This window comes from Typha latifolia, chromosome 12 (assembly GCF_019914945.1).
Source record: "Typha latifolia isolate L0001 chromosome 12, TyphaL0001v2, whole genome shotgun sequence".
Taxonomy (NCBI): domain Eukaryota; kingdom Viridiplantae; phylum Streptophyta; class Magnoliopsida; order Poales; family Typhaceae; genus Typha; species Typha latifolia.
In genome coordinates, this window is record NC_133097.1 from 622,772 (window position 1) to 640,960 (window position 18,189).

The following is an 18,189-nucleotide window of genomic DNA, read 5'->3' on the forward strand; positions in this document are numbered from 1 at the left end:
TCAAATGATTATGCACTTATTGCTAATATAAAAGATGACTCTTGGTTATGGCATTTGCATTTTAATGGGCTAAAAATGTTTGAGTCAGAAAAAAATGGCACATAGTTTGCCTTGTATTTCTTCTGTTTATAATGTGTATGAATGTTGCATTTATGGAAAGCAGCATAGTCATAGACAGTCTTTTTTCCAGTTGGAAAAGCATGGATGGAGGATAAAGAAGCCTTTCATCTAATCAGAAGCTCTTGAGAAATTTTAGGAATTCAAAAATTCTTCGAACCAATAGGGGAAGAGAACTTTTATATAATGAGTTTGATTTATTTTGCAAACAAAATATAATCGAGAGGCAGTTGATAGTAAGAAGAACATCTGAACATAATGGAGTTGCTGAAAGGAATAATTGAATAGTTGTAGAGATGGCAAGAAGTATGTTGAATGAAAAGAAGCTTTCAAATAACTTTTGGGCTGAGGTAGTTGCCATGTCTGTTCACCTTCTCAATCTCTCCAACAGAGGTTGCATGTGATATGGCTCCTTCAAGGATGACTACTAGAAGCATGGCAGATGCTCTTCCAAAGAAAGTAAAACCTTATGAGGAAATATGGTAAGGAGCAGTGGAAAGTTTCAATGAAGGAGAAGATAGCTTCTATTGAAAAGAACAACATTTGGGAGCTTATAAATAAGCCACAAAACAAGAGTGTAATTGGTGTGAAGTGGATCTACAAGGTTAAATATAATGCAAATGGAAATGTGCACAAATATAAAACAAGCCTTGTTGCGAAAATATGTGTGCAAAAGCAAGGTATAGACTTCTTTGAAACCTATGTTAATGCTGCTAAATTTGAGACTGTTAAGACTTGTGTTGGCATTAGCAGTTCAAATGCATTGGAATTGTCAACTCCTGTCTTTTTAATGAAAATTTGCAAGAAGATACTTACATTACACAACCATCAGGATTTGTTCTTGAAGGAAAGGAAGAGAAGGTGTATAAGCTCAAGGATGTCTTTTATGGCTTGAAACAAGTACTAAGAGCATGTATGGTAGGTTTTGACTCTTATTTGTAGTATTGAGCCCACTTTATTTGTAAATGTGAATGATGAATAAGTTTTCAGATTGCATCACAACAATATGCAGGGATGTGGAATGAATGAATACGAAACAAACTAAATCCACAGGGATGGACTCAGATGAACACTAAGCTGAGTAGCACAATCTATTCCCCATTGCAACCTCCCTTAAAGAATGCTACCTACTATTGGACTTGGAATTCAGCTGAAGTTGGAATTTAAATATCCCAAGTTGAGCATAAGCTGTGCTGCATCAGGTTAGAGTTCAAGCTCAACTAGATACACCCAAATTTCTGTAGAAGATGCAAACACGTGTCCTTTAAGTTTAGAAAGATGCTGACAATGACAATGGATACTTCTTCCAAAAGGAAGAATTGCTCTTAAACAATCAACGAAGAAGCAATTAAAAATTTATATCACATACAGATTTCTAAATTCCCGTGGATAAGCCTGTCAAAAAAAAAAGAAAAAAAGAAGAAGAAGCAAAAGCTTGTCTATTTCTGAACCAAATTTGTCAGCTGCTGCCAATTAGCATCAGGACAAATTACAGACGAACACCAATTCCAATTTACACTCTTAAACATTCAGTAACAATGTAAAATAAGTTCTCCTACAGTAAGGTAATCTGGAAGGAAGTTAGTTGCCTTCAAGATAATTTCACTAGTAAGACTTGTCTCTTGCTTCTTAGAGGTCATCGATTCAAGTCACGGAAACAACCTATTCATAAATGAGAGCAAAGCTGCGTATGTCTTCTCTGGCGACCAAACGTAGACCAGTCCGGGTTACTGGAACGTCCTTTTTACCAATTGAAAATCTGACAGTTTTTTCTATCACATACACTTCCTAAACTATTTAAATGTATCATTAAGCTCTTTGGACAAAAATTCTTTCGTCTATTTTCAATATCCTTCTATCTTATCCTTCAGTGGCATCTATGACAATTTATCTAAATATCAATCTCAAACTGATCTTTTTTAATTCCTTCAAAATCTACTTTTCTTTTTAATTAAAAAAAATGGAAGAGAAAGGATAGTTTTATCCATCTAATTAGTTTGTTAATCTTTCTTCTAACAGAATTTCTAACTAATAGGCCTTAGTGATATAATTAAATAATTCAGTGATGTATATTTTAAGAGGGTGAAAGTTGTAAGAACCAGAAAAAAAGGGGGTTGAGAGAGGAGGATGCACGTGCTCTGCATGTGCAACCCCCTCTCCTCTCCCTCTCCGGCACGCGATGAAGCGCGGCGAAGATCTCGCTAAATCCGAATCAAATTAGGAGGATGCACGTGCTCTGCATGTGCAACCCCCTCTCCTCTCCCTCTCCGGCACGCGATGAAGCTCGGCGAAGATCTTGCTAAATCCGAAACAAATTAGAATTGGATTTCGCTTTTTAATCTATAAATTAAACCCTAATTCTCTCTCTCTCCTCAACACCCCCCCCCCCCTCCCCGAGCCTCCTTTTCCCTTTCCTTCTCTTCTTCTCCTTCGTTTCCTTCTTCTTCTTCTTTACCTTCGTTTCCTTCTTCCTTACCGTCAGAATCACGATGTGGGTTCGGCTCGTCGGAGCATCGCCGGAGTAAATAGGGACCATCACACTCCTCCCTGATGAGCCATCTCTCATCCCTCTAGTTTAATTTCAATTTAATGAAGTAAATTAGAAATACCTAATTTGTGGGATTTCGGCTTCGCCGACAACTCACACCGGCCGGCGGCTTCGGGCTGTTACTGCTCGTGCTCAAGAGCTCCAAGCCGTTGGCCTTGCGCCATGGTTGCCTTCTGGGAGAGCCCTCATGGCTCAAATCACTATCAACTGTGAGTTGGAGTGTGGTCATCGTCGCTGTCAGCAACTTCTCCACCTCGTGTGGTTGCTGTGGCCACGATTGTGGGGGAAGCTTAGGGTGTGGCTAGCGACCACCGCCGATTGACTCTTTCTCTCTCTTTCCCTCTCTCTTTCTCTCTTGCCCTTCGATTCCTTTCAGTTTGGAGAAGGCAGACTCGGGCAACCCGAGTCTGGCCTTCTCCCCTTATGTTTTTGGATTCGGGTCGGGTTGTATCTGAATCCAAGGAACCCGACCCGATTCCATTAGTTAATTGGATTGGGCCTTGGGCCTAATCCATTTAAGTATTAGTTGGGTGGGCTGCGGGCTAACTGCAGCCCAGCCCAACTGATTTGGGCTTATTTTAGCCCAAATTATTAATTTTTGAGTTAAATTGTAAAAAAATTTTAATTTTTTTATTTAAAAATGTTCTTATTATTTATTATTAAATGTGGTGATTTTTAGCACGTGAGCTAGGAATTTGAGATTCAGTTATCTTACCGAGACTCAGGTGAGTGGGTTCACTCACATATTTATTTTTATTACATTTCGTACCTTGTCAGACCATGTAAATTTTCTGTGTGCAAATTTATTTATTTCATCCTTACATGCAAAAATTTAATTGTTACATTTTCTGTGTACATTTAATCATTATACTCAGTGCATCACCATACTTTGTGCAAATATTAAATTTTAGTGAAAAAAAATGAAACTAGTATTGGTACGACTTAGAGGTCAGTTTTAGTATAAATCACTTGCGATTTTCCGTGGTGACTCAAGTCTATCTGGAAGTCTAGGGAAAAATCCTAAATCATATCACTACGGTGACTTTTTTAGGTGAATCTGGCGAGGTTAGGGAACAGTCCTAGGATGAATGAGAAATTTCCTAGGTGATTCTAATTTCTCTCAACGGTCAGTGGAAGAAACAGAATGTGTTGATTATATAGTGATACCATCTAATGACCCTAACCGGGATCGCTATGAAGAAAAGTCCCGAGCGTCATCTCGATGTGACTTCTAGTTCATGTGGATCCACAAGGTTTAGACCCATTGAGACATATGACAGTATAAATATCGAAAAAATATTAATATGTTGAAACTGTGCAAGATTACAAGTTGTGACTCTCTATTGTTATCATTGTCATTATTTAAAGAGCATGCCTAATGCAAATTGTTATATATATTATTGATTTTTAGTTCTAAATTTTATTTTATTCAACATTAATAAAATTTAAAATTTATTTGGTTTTCGAGTGGATTCCACTCACTGAGCTATAGTTGTTAGCTCATAGATTTTTTTATTTATTTAATTATCTATTTCATATAATAGTCAGCGGGACGATTGAGCGAGATGTACCCGGACTCCACCTCTACTTAGGATCCACCTATTTACTTTTTTGCTCTTTTAGATTTTATATTTTAGATTAAATATTAAATTTTATTTCGTTTAGAGACTCAAAAACAATAACATTGTTTTATATTTATTGCAACTAGTTTTAAATTTAATAAAGCATGTCTTCTTCGTTTATTTATTTTTGCTATTGTATACTTAGGAAGTATTAGTAAGGCTTCGTGTATCTCAAACATATTGAGGTGCATGGCCAGTCATAATTCCTATCTCGGGTCGTGACAAAAGTAATAAGGGTGACGGTTGAAAGAGTCAACATGTAATTAACCCTATATATTTCATACAATTAAATGGAAGTTGCTATAGTTGGTTCTTTTTTCTTTTTCTTTTTCTTTTTCTTTTTTTTGATAAAGGACTATAGTTCTTCATACAATGTATTGTTACTTTCATAATAGAGAAAGTTTTATTGCTGATTAATACCTACATTTTTGCCTATGGAAAACCTCCTCCTTTTGACGTATTTGCAAATCTTCTTTTTCAGATATATTCAACAATCAACATGTTCACTTATTTTCTCTTCCCAACCCTTTCTTTCATAAAAGATATATTCAACAATCAACATGTTCACTTATTTTCTCTTCTTTTTAACTGAAATGCCCTTCAGCTGATCTGTTCTTTCCCCCAAAGGTTTAAACTTTGAATAGGGAAAGAAGGAAGAAAGGCATTTTAGTTAATGAAAAGGTAAGAATCTAATGAGATTATTCCTGATGAACAAACGGAATGAAGAGTCTTTTCTGCAAATCTACCGTTTAAAAATTGCAATTTCCAAATACCACAAGGAGATTTTCCACAATAGGATAAAATATAGATGGCTACATGTAAAAGGAAAACAGTAAAACAGAGAGAAGCAAATAAATAAACAGAGAATAGGAAAAACCTTCAAAACGTTGGTCCTTCAGAAAAAACTAGAATTCATTCCTTAAACAGGCAGTGGTGGAAAATCAACACTCTTTACGGAGAGAAGGGTCAATACCGACACTTTATTCATAGAAAGTATATAGGACCGTATACCGGATGTGAAGATGAAAGCTCAAGAAGCAAACCATTATCACAAGATACCATTAACTACAAGTTTCTCATCCTATGGAAGAGATAACAAATGTAATTCTCAAATACTTACCTGGGTAAAGTGTGCTAAGCCTTAGGCCCCACAAGAATTTGTGCATCCATCCTGTTCTCTTGAGAAGCAAGTATACTCACTGGGGTTATAAAGCACAATGAATTACTTCAGCATGCAATGGATAAAATGAAATATGAAGTAGAAGGGAGTAGAACGCCAATATATCACCAGTTTAATCTGATGAACAGAGGACATGATGTTATCACCAGCTTAACGTATGATCATATCTATGACTTCTTCTCATGCATTCAAACGGGGCTCAGCAAAAGTGCAGCTAAAGCAGCCATTGATTTATAATAGATTCTTACAGTTCATAGGAATTTAGTCATTTACTAATTCTCTTCATAGATGGTGACTTCTGGATACTTTGAATCAAGTTCTCTTCCGAATTCTCCTATGTGCTATACACCTTGAGCCAGGGAGTTACTTCATAAGTGCTTTTCCACCTTTAAGATCTTCTAGGGTACATCACCGCCAATCTAAGAGCATATATTTTTCTAAAATCTATACAGAAAACTGGAATGACAAATCTGAAAATCATTACCTAAGACATCTCCTTAATACTTGCATTATCTGTATGTGTCACATTATTGAGAGAGCCAGTCAGCTTTGCTGATTCCCTAATCTTATCCATATGGTCAAACAATAAACCGAATGTTTTTTCTTACTCTGCCAACACAAATGAACATGCTACTTAATTTTATTGGGAAGAAGCATAATTTGGCAGAAGAAAACTGTAACTTCAGACCTCAAGCACCATTTTCACTACATAAACCTACTATTCTCTCAATCCTCTCTTTCCAAATATAAATGCATCTTAGCCTCTAGAATTTTTTTGTTTTCTAGATCCTAGTTTATGTTGTTAATTTCTCAGTATTGCGTAAACCTAACTAATGACTTCAAATAACATAAATCAATAGACGAAAGTTGAAACAATATTATCTCCAATCAAAGCCCCCAAGGGATGTAAAATATACCTCTTTTCTCCATAATGTATGAGAAAATGCACTGTCAAAGTTTCAACCCACCCCAATAAAAGGCTATATCTGTCTGATCAATTGCCTATCCTTAATGTTAAATGGGTCAAAAAATTTCTACAACTATTGAAGCACAAATATTCTGAATCTAGATCTGTAAGCTCATAGTAGAACAATCAAACTATCACACCAAGAAATCTGTAAAAATTATAGCTACATGGTCTAAGTCAAAACATGCCGTCAGTTTTCTAGAACTCAGAAGAAAAGAACTTGAAAACTAAGAATGTGATATTGCTATAATATTATAAATTTATAATATATCTATCTAAAATGCAAACTTCAAGAATTTCAGAGTAATGACAACAACACCTAGAAGACAATTATTTGAATATCTACACCCCAAGGCGAGACACGCATTAGCCCAAGGCCCCACCATGGGCACATATACACATATATATCATTTTCCACATAAACATATTAATATGTACATTAAAATTGGCTAGTGAAGTGAGGCAGGAAAATAAGCCAACATTACCTATTCTTCAAGGGCCTGGATGTTTTAATCATCAAGTAGCCCAAAGTATGTTAAAACAACAAACTAATAAGAGTCAAGAAGGTTTAAGAAATGCATCATCTACAGCTTTTAATTATGAACTCAGATGCATTACTTCAAGTGCCGACAGAAAGGGGAAATTCTCAGCTAGTGTACTGATATGTTTATGTTAAACTTCAGTTTTTGGGTCAACTTCTTGTCTAATTTTAAAATGGTACCAGAGCCTAGCTTGCTAGAAGTATTTAAGTTCAAATAGCTTCTAGCCGCATTTAATCCCCTATTTTCTATTATCAATTGTTGTGTTGTGTGAAGCGTCGCACATATTACTGCAAAAGAATCAAGAACAAAAACTTGTTGAATAGTTTCGTCCAATCTCTATTGTCTCAGGTAACTCCACAATATCTTCATTTGTGTAGATCAAACTGACCCATATGTTGCAGTAGCTTCAACTTTTATCCTGATAAGAGATATTTTTACAAGCTTTTTACTAATAACTTCAACTAGAAAACTTTTTCTCCAATATCAAATAAACAATAAAAATCATCGAAAGAACACAGAAGTACAAGTAAAAATAAAATGGAACAAAAAGACAAAAAGACGAATCTGAAAAAAATATTATAGGAACCACATAGATGTCATCAAGTCATTAGTGCACAGTTAGTTACAAAGTGTTGCCAGAGGCCACACTTTCTGTGATGATTAGCAGAGGATTGATGTTTCCAACTATCTTCAAGATTATGAACAATTTTACATGAGAAGTCTTCATAGATCCAGTGTTCCAAACTTGTCAGAGGTTTGTGTTATAGACATAGAGGATGCCCATGTTGAGTGTCCCGACCTCCAGTAGTCAGCATGTATATTCCAACAGCAAACCATCATTAAGATGCTTCCAAATATAAAGGATGTCAACCCATACTAATTCTACTCCAAGCCAGCTAATCTTGGCACATGCTTTGGGAAAATATCATATTACTATCACAAGGAAGGTCCATAATGGTTACTTACAATATCATTGATATTGTTTTTGTGGGAACTACAGGAATAAAGGTGCATATAGATTTAAGGTTTTAACTTAGAAGAAACTCAGGAATCTCAACATCTGCACTAGATCCTTAATTTCAGATCAAGATTGCAATGAGCAAATACATCTGCACTAGATCCTTAATTTCAGATCAAGAATGCAATGAGCAAATAGATACCAAACATACAGCCAACTAAACAGCACTCCTCTACAATTGGCAAGGAGATGGATTTGTATAATGCTATTAAATGGCATGCTGTTCTGTCAACATTTCAATGGATTTAATCTGCTTGTAGCCAATAGAAGTGATCTATTGAATAGTTGAGCAACAAGAACCATTAAATTTTCCTTGAAAGGACATAGTGAGATAAGCATCAAACACATTATTTTTATTGTTTCTGCAGTAGCAATAAGTGAAGAATTTTAAACTTTATATAAAACAACTATTGTACAATGCTGATTATTTAAGTTCAACCCACATGGTACATGGTATTGGGACAAAGTTCTCACAGTTGACCAACCTCAGAGATTCCATGGCCTAACAGATCAATGTGGATAGCTCTCCTAATCGAAGGTTTGAAATTGTGCTGAGAATATGTGACCAAGAATGTCTGAGACAAGGTATTCAAAAGCTCAAATCCAAAGATACTGCCACACAATGCTACAATGTACCAACACAGAGCACCCGCATGACATAAAATGGTAAAAGGTGAAGCCTTTTGGACAGCAAAAAAGAATGGCAGCAATGGGGCATACTGTAACAAAAGTTGCATAAAGTGAAAGACAAAGAGACAGTATGGCCTCAGGGCCCAGCAAGCACTACCTACATGCAAGTCTAAAAGCTGGATGCCTTTCAATCTATAACCAAAAGTGTCAATAAAGTTAGCATGACATGCACGAGAATTCATATCAATCAAGGGTCAATAATTATGCTCTTTTCCAACCAAAAGACTAATCTTTACTCAAATAAGGGAACATCAAGCGTATCCCGTCAAATAGGAATTGGAATTGCTTCTCTTTCTTAAGAATAAATTAGTACAACAAGCTCAAAAGAGAGGAAAACTAAAATTGATGTACAAAAAAAATACTAGAAGATAACTCTCTTCTGCTTCTGGAAATATTGACTTACTTGGCCTTCTTGCGGGACTTGAATGAACATGCGCCAGGCGGCGATGGTGAGAACTCCAATGGGAGGTTCTGCGGCTCAGCCTCACCGGTGAGCATTTCAAGCACCTCCTTGCTCGAAGGCCGCCGAGCAGGAGACCGCTGGATGCAGAGGAGCGCGACTGTGATTGAGAGAAGAGCCTGTTCCTTGTCCACATCCGTCAAAGCTGGATCGACGAGATCCAGAAGCCGGCTTGTGTGGGCAAGGTGCCGGGCCCACGAGATGAGGTTAGCCCTCTCAAACTCCGACATTGGTGAAGAGGTCACCTGCAGTGGGCGGCGACCCGATATGAGAACCAACAAGAGAACACCAAAGCTATAGATATCACACTTCTCTGAGAGCGGCCCTCCGCCGCCGCACTCTGGAGCTACATAACAAACAGTCCCCCGCATACTCGGGGTACTGCTCACCGTCCCGCTCTTAGGGATCTCGCCGCTCGCCCAATCCCGGCTACTCCTCCTCCCAGTACTCTTAACCTCCCCACTGATGCCATCCATCCACCAGTCCGTACCTCCACGGCCGCCGCCCCCATTCCGGCTCCAACTCTTCTTCCTCCTCCTCTTCCTCCTCTCCAAGTCCTCATCTCTCTGCCACCATTGTTGCTCCCCGCCGGCATCCGACAAAGCTCGCCGCTTTTGTTTGCTGGTGAGCTCCTCGCAGAATTCTTCCCGCCACCACTCCCTCGCCGGCCGGCTCTTCTCCTTCTTCTTCGCTTTCTTACGCTCCGACGTCTTTGGGAGGCATTCCTCGGCGACAGAGGTCGAGCTAAGCCAATCGCTCTTGGGCCGCTCCTTCTTGATCTCGGATCGGATCCACTCCATGACGTAGTCCTTCACGCCGCCGCTCTCCTGCTGCCACCACCAGTCCTTGCTGCTGCCGTTCTTCTTACGGCTGTCGACGCTCGCCCGATCGAGCGCCGAAGTTGACGCCGCCATTTCCGCGGGCGATGAAGTGGCGGCGAAACCCTCGTCTTCGTCCACGGATTTTGCGGCTACTTGCTCCTCGAAGCCGTTGGTGGTAGTGGTGCTCTCCGCCACCGTCTCCCCCAAAATGGAGGCCTCGTCGTCTCCTCCTCCAGTCTCCTTCATCCTCTCCTTCTCCCCAGCCTCCTCGGGATCCGGATCGCCGGATCTGATGCGGGCGAGACCGAAGTCGGCGAGCTTAGCGGAGAGGCCGGCATCGAGGAGGACGTTGCTGGGTTTGATGTCACCGTGGATGACCGGAGGATCGCAGATCGCGTGCAGGAAATGAATTCCTCTCGCCACGTCGACCGCCACGGCGAAGCGCCGGCTCCACTCAGCCACCATCTCCGGGCTCCGCCGCCCAAGAAGCGCGTCTTGTAAGCTCCCGTTCGGCATCAGCTCGTACACGAGCAGCATCCGGCGCCGATTCCTCCCCTCGTCGGCGTCTTCTTCGTCGGAGGAATAACTCCGGCGCCGCAATCGATAGAGTAGTCGGCAGGGCCTGCACGGGTCGGAGAGGGAGAACGCGAAGGGGAGGAGGACAGCGGAGCGGAGATGGGAGGGGGAAGCGGCCAGCACGTGCGACGCGAGAGCGAGCTCGTTGTGGAACTCGCGCTCGCCCTGGAGGGATCCAGCGTCCATGAGTTTGACGGCCACGAGCTCGCCGGAGGAGAGCGAGCCGCGAAACACAGGGCCGAAACCACCCTGCCCTAATTTCAGCGAGCTGGAGAAAGACGCAGTGGCGCGGCGGAGATGTGGGTAGGAAAGGCGTCGGAGCGCCGTCGAAGGAGGGGAGGGGGCGGTGGGGGCGGCGCGGCCGCGGGAGAGGCGGCGACAGAGGAGGAAGATGCCGACGGCGATGACGATGCCTGCGATGGAGAGGGCAGCGACGGCGGCGGCGACGAGGGGGAGACGGTGGTGCTGCTGGTGGAAGTTCCCGTGGCGTACGGCCGCGACGGATGGCTCCGACGAGAGCGCCGCCGCCGGAGAGGGCGGCTGGCGCGAGGGCATGCTAAAAGTAGTAGTGGAGTGAAGAAAAGGGAAGCGAGAGTAAATAAAAAGGGAGTTGGCTTTTCATTAAAGAGAGAGAGAGAGAGAGAGAGAGAGAGAGAGAGAGAGAGAGAGAGAGGCGAGTGACGAGAGCTTTCTCTCTCTAAAAGCTTGGTGGTACTTGGAGCAATTAATGGCTAATTATAGGGCACAAGATAATGTTTACTAGTTACCGCACCTGATTAAAAGTGGATTCTGTAGAGCAAAACATGTAGGAAGTTGGTGCATTCCTTATGTGACTAGAACTTATTGGCCGTCTGGTATAACAATTTCTTAGCGAAGAGTTGGGAGGATGAACGTAACACCCCGATCCAATTTAGATAATTCTCTTATTAACAACTCTGCCATGCTACTTTATTAGGTTCTCTCTCTATAATCTATATATTTAGTGCATATATACATTATAGAGAGATAACCTAATTAGCCTATTTATTACCTAGCTAACGTTGGATCCACAAATAGATAGAGTATAACATTCACAATATTACAAAATAATGAAATTGGAACTCAACGCAACACTAGTTTCTTGTTAAATATAAAATAAAAAATCACCATTATATTATCTGATAAAATAAGTTTATTAAGTAATTAATGAGTTAATATGATATCCAAGCACATATTCTCAATTCAAATTCTATTAAATTTATATGTCATATAAAATATACTCTCTATTTCTTAGGTCTATTAGATTGTCTCGGCTATAAAGTGATAGAAAATGTTAACTATAAAATAGAAAAAAATTATCGTTATCTAATAATTTAAGCTTTTAAAATAATTGATGAGTTACCATTTCATGCGAGTTGATTGAAGTGTATTAGCACATTGATCGTGCTCATAGTAAAGAATCTAACAAAAGAGTATTTAATATCACTTAATGTATCTATCTCAACATTAGTTCATTCAAATAGAAATTGAAAAATATAAAACCTAGCCGCAATATCTCACAAGCTTACTTAATATAATAAAAGTGCAAAATATTAATAAGCAATAATCTCAAACACAAGTAATTTTATTGAGAAAAATCTAAAAAAATGTTGATCCAAATTTGAATCAAACCAACCATAAAATCACTATTGCAATTACAAAAAAGAGTTATAGTCACTCATTAATACTCATGACTACACATGTAATGGTTTTGCTTATCAAACCCCACGACACACTTTTTTTCATAATTATTTCCAATCTTAATAACACTAAAAGTATTGAAATGCTTTAGTAACATTCAAAATATAAGTTATTTAAGATCTAAAGAAGATGAGTAAATAGAATATCAATTCGGCACGTTGAGTCAGAAACCTCTCAAAAAATGTTCAAAGACTTGTCATAGACTAATATTTAAACTCCTTAAATATCTCTTTTAAATAAAATTTAATAGCTCTCCAAAACTGTAGACAAGACAATTAAAAAAATAAAAATTCATATGTGCGTTCAAACACCATTAATTCATAATATTTTAAAACGCATTAATAATTATATAAAATCTAATAGAAATATTAGGAGAAAGTTACCACCGCTAGTCAATTGTTAACTAGGATGTAAAAATACTTAATTATTTTTATAAAAATATAGACTAATTTATAAATGGAAGGTAGTTTGGTTATTTCTTATTTATTCATAGTGAAAAATATCATCGTCAATGAAACACTGTTAGTTTGAATGAAAAATCTAACGGCTACAATTAAACCACAAAATGATTAATGTTCTAGAAGTTTAATGTACAAAGAGAAATATACAAGTGAACATTAGTTTCTTATTATTTAATAAGCATCTTGTATTTCATAGAAATTTGGGATGATATAATCCTTACGTAAAGGCTGTTATTAATTTTAGAATTGATTTAAATTTGAAATTAGTAAATAAAGGAATTTAAAACTCAACATTATAAGAATTTTAAAAGTTTTGTTAACGGTCATTTTAAAATAATTAATAGGCTAAATTTATTTAGGGATTATAAGTTTTGAAGAACTTCAAAAGCCTCAAGCACTTATAAATACCACTTTGTTTATTACAAAACATATAACAAAATTCTAATTCAAATATAAAATCTTTGGCTACATTTTTCTCAATTTTTTTATTGTTTATTATTTTGATTAGATTAGAGGAGTGCGGTTCTCATAAAGAAGCATCAAAGATATGTATTATCTGGCAATGCAGGAATGAGATATGTTAATAACCTTACACATAGGGCATCACTTTTTTTTAGGGCAGCTACGCTTTCAAACGCAAAACTAGATTTACTTTGTACATAAATATTTTATTAAATTTCAAAAATAAAAACTAACTATGTAAAGGAAAGTGATATTCTAGTTTTATGTTTAATAAGACATGTGAAGTTCATCACTTGTTTCATAAAAATATAAGTTTAATTAAAACATTAATTCGTAAAGGATATTTTTATTTTCATAAAGAAAATAAAGCAAATCAATGTTGCTACTTTTAGTTGCTTTTTAATGCAATTAAAGAGTCTACATTTTACTTTTAGTTTTTATAAATTATTGAATATATCAATAATTTAATAAAATGAGATATTTGTGAATTTGTTCCAATAAAGAGATCTAGTTATCTCATTGATGTACTCAATTTAAAATTATGTACTCTTACCATGCATTTTTGTCTATGTTAGACAAATAAGAAAAAAAATTTATTTTGAGTTTAAAATCTGTATTTATTGAAATTACTTTTAAGTCATTTCTTAAAAGTAGATATCATAGATATATTTGCAGTTTTGAATCCTACATTTAGATTTATTTAGATAAACTATTGAGTAAATTATAATTCAAACACTGAACTTTAATTATTTGTGATATAGTCCGTACAAGTGTTATGGAGTATCAAACATGAAATATAATATATCTTTTATACAGTTTTTAAAATATCATAATTTTGGTATTGACATCACCATTTAAGAAATCGATGAAATTATGAGAACTTTTATTAGCATAACAAAAGTTATTGCAATTTACACAAAAATAAACCCTATGTTTTGAGAAACATGAAAAAGAAAAGTTATAAGTGAGACACATAATAAAAAAAAATTTGTTTGTAACTTATTATGTTCTAGTTCCTTAAACATTAAATTAGAGCAATAAATTTAATGTGAATGTTTTCTTTTAAAAACATTCAATTATGTTAATTCTTAAATATGAGAATTAACATTCCATATTGGGCATGTCTTAATTTTTATTCTTAAATATTGACTAGAATGTGGGGGTGTTAAATATTAAATATTATTTTACTATGTAATAGTAAAATATTAATCATGCTTACTCAAAATAATATGTGTTTCATTTGAATATATATGAAAAACTATATGAGATGAAAATCATGTATATTATAGGGCATGATATATATATATTGTAACATGCAAAATATCTTTGTTTATAGTTAATAATAAAATTGTTAAAATGCTATAGAAGATAAATGTGATTATTTTAATCATTGATGTACATGCATACTCAATAAATTATCATCATGTAATACATGAAATTATTAATAAATGTGGGGGGTTGTGAACTCCAAATTAAAATTCTAAATTCTGCATAACTTTTATATTGATGCGTCATGTAAGTTAATTACTTGTAAAGAATCTAAAAGAATGAGGTCCTAAGACTAATATTGTTGCTAGATTTTCATCGAGAAGGATGGGTCTAAAGCTCACATAATTATTTTAACAGTGAATCCCTACAACATGATTGAATTTATCTAAAAGTAAAATTGGATAGCAATGAAACTATTGATGAACACATTAAAGAATATTAATTATTTTTCCTATCCTTATGGTGAAATGCTCTATATTAGTCAAGTTGAATTTATCTCTTAATGAGTCCAATACAATTATTACTTTTTGAGAGGTGTGTTCTATTATAAACACCTTTTGAGAATTCACCTAAGTGAGAGCGATGCTGCGGGACTTTGGTAAATCCCTAGTGATAATCAAGGCAAGTGCATGGCTATAAATAGCACTACTACGTACGAAAATAAGGCACTCCTCCTATTATGTACATGGTTATAGAAGATTAATACGTAGGACTTGGTTCAAGGCATAGTCTATCATTGATTCTCAATCTAATACAATTATTGTAAGATGAAAAAAAAAAAAATTGATCCGATAATCTCATATATATATATACTAATGATTTTTTAAATGTTTGTGTTTTTAAATATCTTTGTGGTGGGGGGTATTGTTATTAATTTCATAATTTAAATTTGAAATTAGTAATTAAAGGAATTTAAAACTCAAATGTTAAAAGCATAAGAATGTTAAATTTTTTTATAAAGGCTATAATGGTCATTTTAAAATAATTAATGGGTTGAATTTATTTGGAGGTTACAAGTTTTGGAGAAATTCAAAAGCCTTAAGCACCTATAAATATTCTCTTTGTTTATAAGATACATCACGAAATTTTAATTTAAATACAAAAGCTTTGGCTACTTCTTTCTTAATTTTTTTTCTTATTATTTTGATGATCGGAGGAGTACGGTTCTCACATAAAAGCGTCAAAGATCTGTGCTATCCGGTGACGCAGAAATAAGTTTTGAGTTTTACCTTGTTGGAAAGATAGGTGGCTACTATTGCAAAAAGGGCAGCACTTTTTATTAAGATATCTAAGCTCAGTGTGCTCACAAGCAAGAGTTTCTAAAACTTTATTATTATTATTATTATTATTATTATTTATTTTAATTTTTAAACATAAAACTAAATTTACTTTGTATGATAAATATTTTAAGTTTACTTTTAAAAACAAAAACTAACAAAGTCCAACCTATGCAACTTTCTGGCATTAAGATAATTATCCTAATAGATTCCCAACAGATCATAAGATTGCGTTCTTAAAAATCAACACAACTCCAAATCCAGAAACTAACTTTTAAAATAAATAAAGTTAGAAGTCAACAGTCAACAGTCAACAGTGGGCATCCCTTGAGAGAGACTGATCAAATTGTTTAGAAAAAGAAACAAATTAAATGACTTTTTCTACTATTACTTGGAACATAGATGCATGTTACTTCCAAAACAATACTATTTGCATATAAACAATGTGCACAATTAATGAAATCCAATTATCCTTTTGGGATATTTAGAAATTGACTCCTCTATTTAGAGTATATTTGCAAAAAAATCTATCTCATTCAAGTTGTAAAATAAATACTTTTATTTTTTTTTTAACTTAAAATTTTTGATAAGTTACCTTCTAGAATTATGCTTAAAATCAAATAACTTCTCTAAACTTTCATTATTATCCCTTTGTCTCCACGTAGTTTAGACGAGAAACTGAACAAATATTAATAGATTCATCAAGTTATCATAATACTATTATGATATTAATTTACTTGAGCAAGTTATAAACCTTTTACCAGCCATGAGTTAATATGATTAAAGAGATTAAAAAATAGTTTAAGATAAAGTTAATGATGAATATAGGATAAGTTGATGATGAGCAATCATATTTATATCATGACTTTGTAAGTAAACCCATGATAAGGAAGCAATGATATTTATATCATCTTGTAATTTAAGACCATGGGAAGGAAGTAATGATATTTATATCATCACTTGTAATTAAAGATAATTTGAAGTTGTTTGACTTTGACATACATATATATAGCATGGTCTTAATTATAATATTTTATTATTAAACATTATAATGCTATCAAGTTATTATATGCTTAATAGCATTTTATAATATGTATGTAGTAAAAATATTTTGATATGAGCTCTATATATATTATGCTCAAATTTTCTTTGGGGCAGAATATCATGAGTAAACAGTATAATAATTATAAAATAAAATTATAAATATTTATTTATATTATTAAGGAAATGATAATATCATAACTATCGTATAGAAATATTATTCTTATTCCTTAATTTTATCCAATATATCAATATATTTATTCTTCTTTTTTCAACTAAATATGGATTAAAAAATTAGGATATCTCAATCTCATTTCTATCCTATATATTTTTTTTTTGAAAATAATATTTTACTGCTAGTTAGACCTAAATTTATTTCACCTTTATATTCAATTTACCCCCTTATTGCCTAGACTTAATAAGTAACCATTATTTTTGCCAACATTTTTAACTAAATTATAAGTCAAATTTAAAGATTTTTATTAGACAAAAAATTATAAAGAATTAGATAAACTTTCCAACACATCTAAAAAATATTGATCAAATTTTAAATAATAAAAATATGATAAATATATTTAATAATATATATGTTTTTGTTACGTTGAATATACATATTCTTTATCGTCTAAAATTCAATCAATATTATTTTAAATACGTTGGAAAGCTTATCCAATCATCTATAGTTTTATTTCTAATGAGTATTTTTATATTTAATATTTAGTGTGGTTAAATATAATAAAAATTAATAATTTTAGTTTAGATATAACACGAAGGTACACTCAAATAAAACTAGAAAATAATAAAGTGAATTCAACCCTAAACTTATGGGGTTAAAATATAATTTATTTATTTTATTTAATCTCGCAACCAAACGGTCTAATGGATGACTTCTTTATTATGTTTTTTTAAAGTAGAGAGAGAGAAAAAAAAGTATACGGAGATAGAATTTGTAAAGATGACATATGAGCATAGAGAGGGCCACAAGAGAGTGGGTAGTTAAGTTGATTCTTTGACTTTTCTTTCTCACCATTTCTCACTATATTTTCTTTTTCAGAATTTCATGTGTGAGAAGTTATTCATCAATCTAGTAATCGAGTTTTTGACCAAAATAGTCTCAAATTTTAAATTTTTTATCGAAATACTGAACTGATTAGTATTTTTAAAATATTTTGATACTTTTATTTTGATGCCGTATTAATTCACCAACTATTATAAAAATTTAAGAGAATATTAGTTTTTATATTTTATAATCTAATGCATATTATAATTAATGGCACAAAACTAAGTGTTGATTTTTGGAGCAAATCATTTTTCAATAAATTTAGTTTAATCTGTTGCCAAAAAGTTTAGAAAGTCATCTATTTGTCTAATAAGTTTAAAATATTTGTGCATTTTGCACAAAAACCAACATAATTTTTC

At 34.6% G+C, this 18,189-nt stretch overlaps 1 protein-coding gene across 5 annotated transcripts; it reads right to left on the minus strand.

Annotated features, from left to right (window-relative positions):
* Window positions 1-412: 412 nt before the first annotated feature.
* On the minus strand, window positions 413-11,389 carry LOC140799209 (receptor-like serine/threonine-protein kinase At2g45590). 5 transcript variants are annotated; one of them, XM_073153391.1, is made up of 3 exons: window positions 9,088-11,301; window positions 5,408-5,486; window positions 413-564 (listed from the first exon to the last, which is right to left on the minus strand). In XM_073153391.1, exons 1-2 carry the CDS (start codon window positions 11,094-11,096, stop codon window positions 5,429-5,431), a joined length of 2,067 nt encoding a protein of 688 aa, XP_073009492.1. In that variant the 5' UTR covers window positions 11,097-11,301; the 3' UTR covers window positions 413-564; window positions 5,408-5,428. The 5 variants fall into 5 exon arrangements, with proteins under 5 accessions (XP_073009492.1, XP_073009491.1, XP_073009490.1 ...); XM_073153390.1 differs by lacking the exon at window positions 413-564 and adding an exon at window positions 566-583; XM_073153389.1 differs by lacking the exon at window positions 413-564 and having other exon boundaries at window positions 5,155-5,486.
* Between the last annotated feature and the right edge of the window lie 6,800 nt (window positions 11,390-18,189).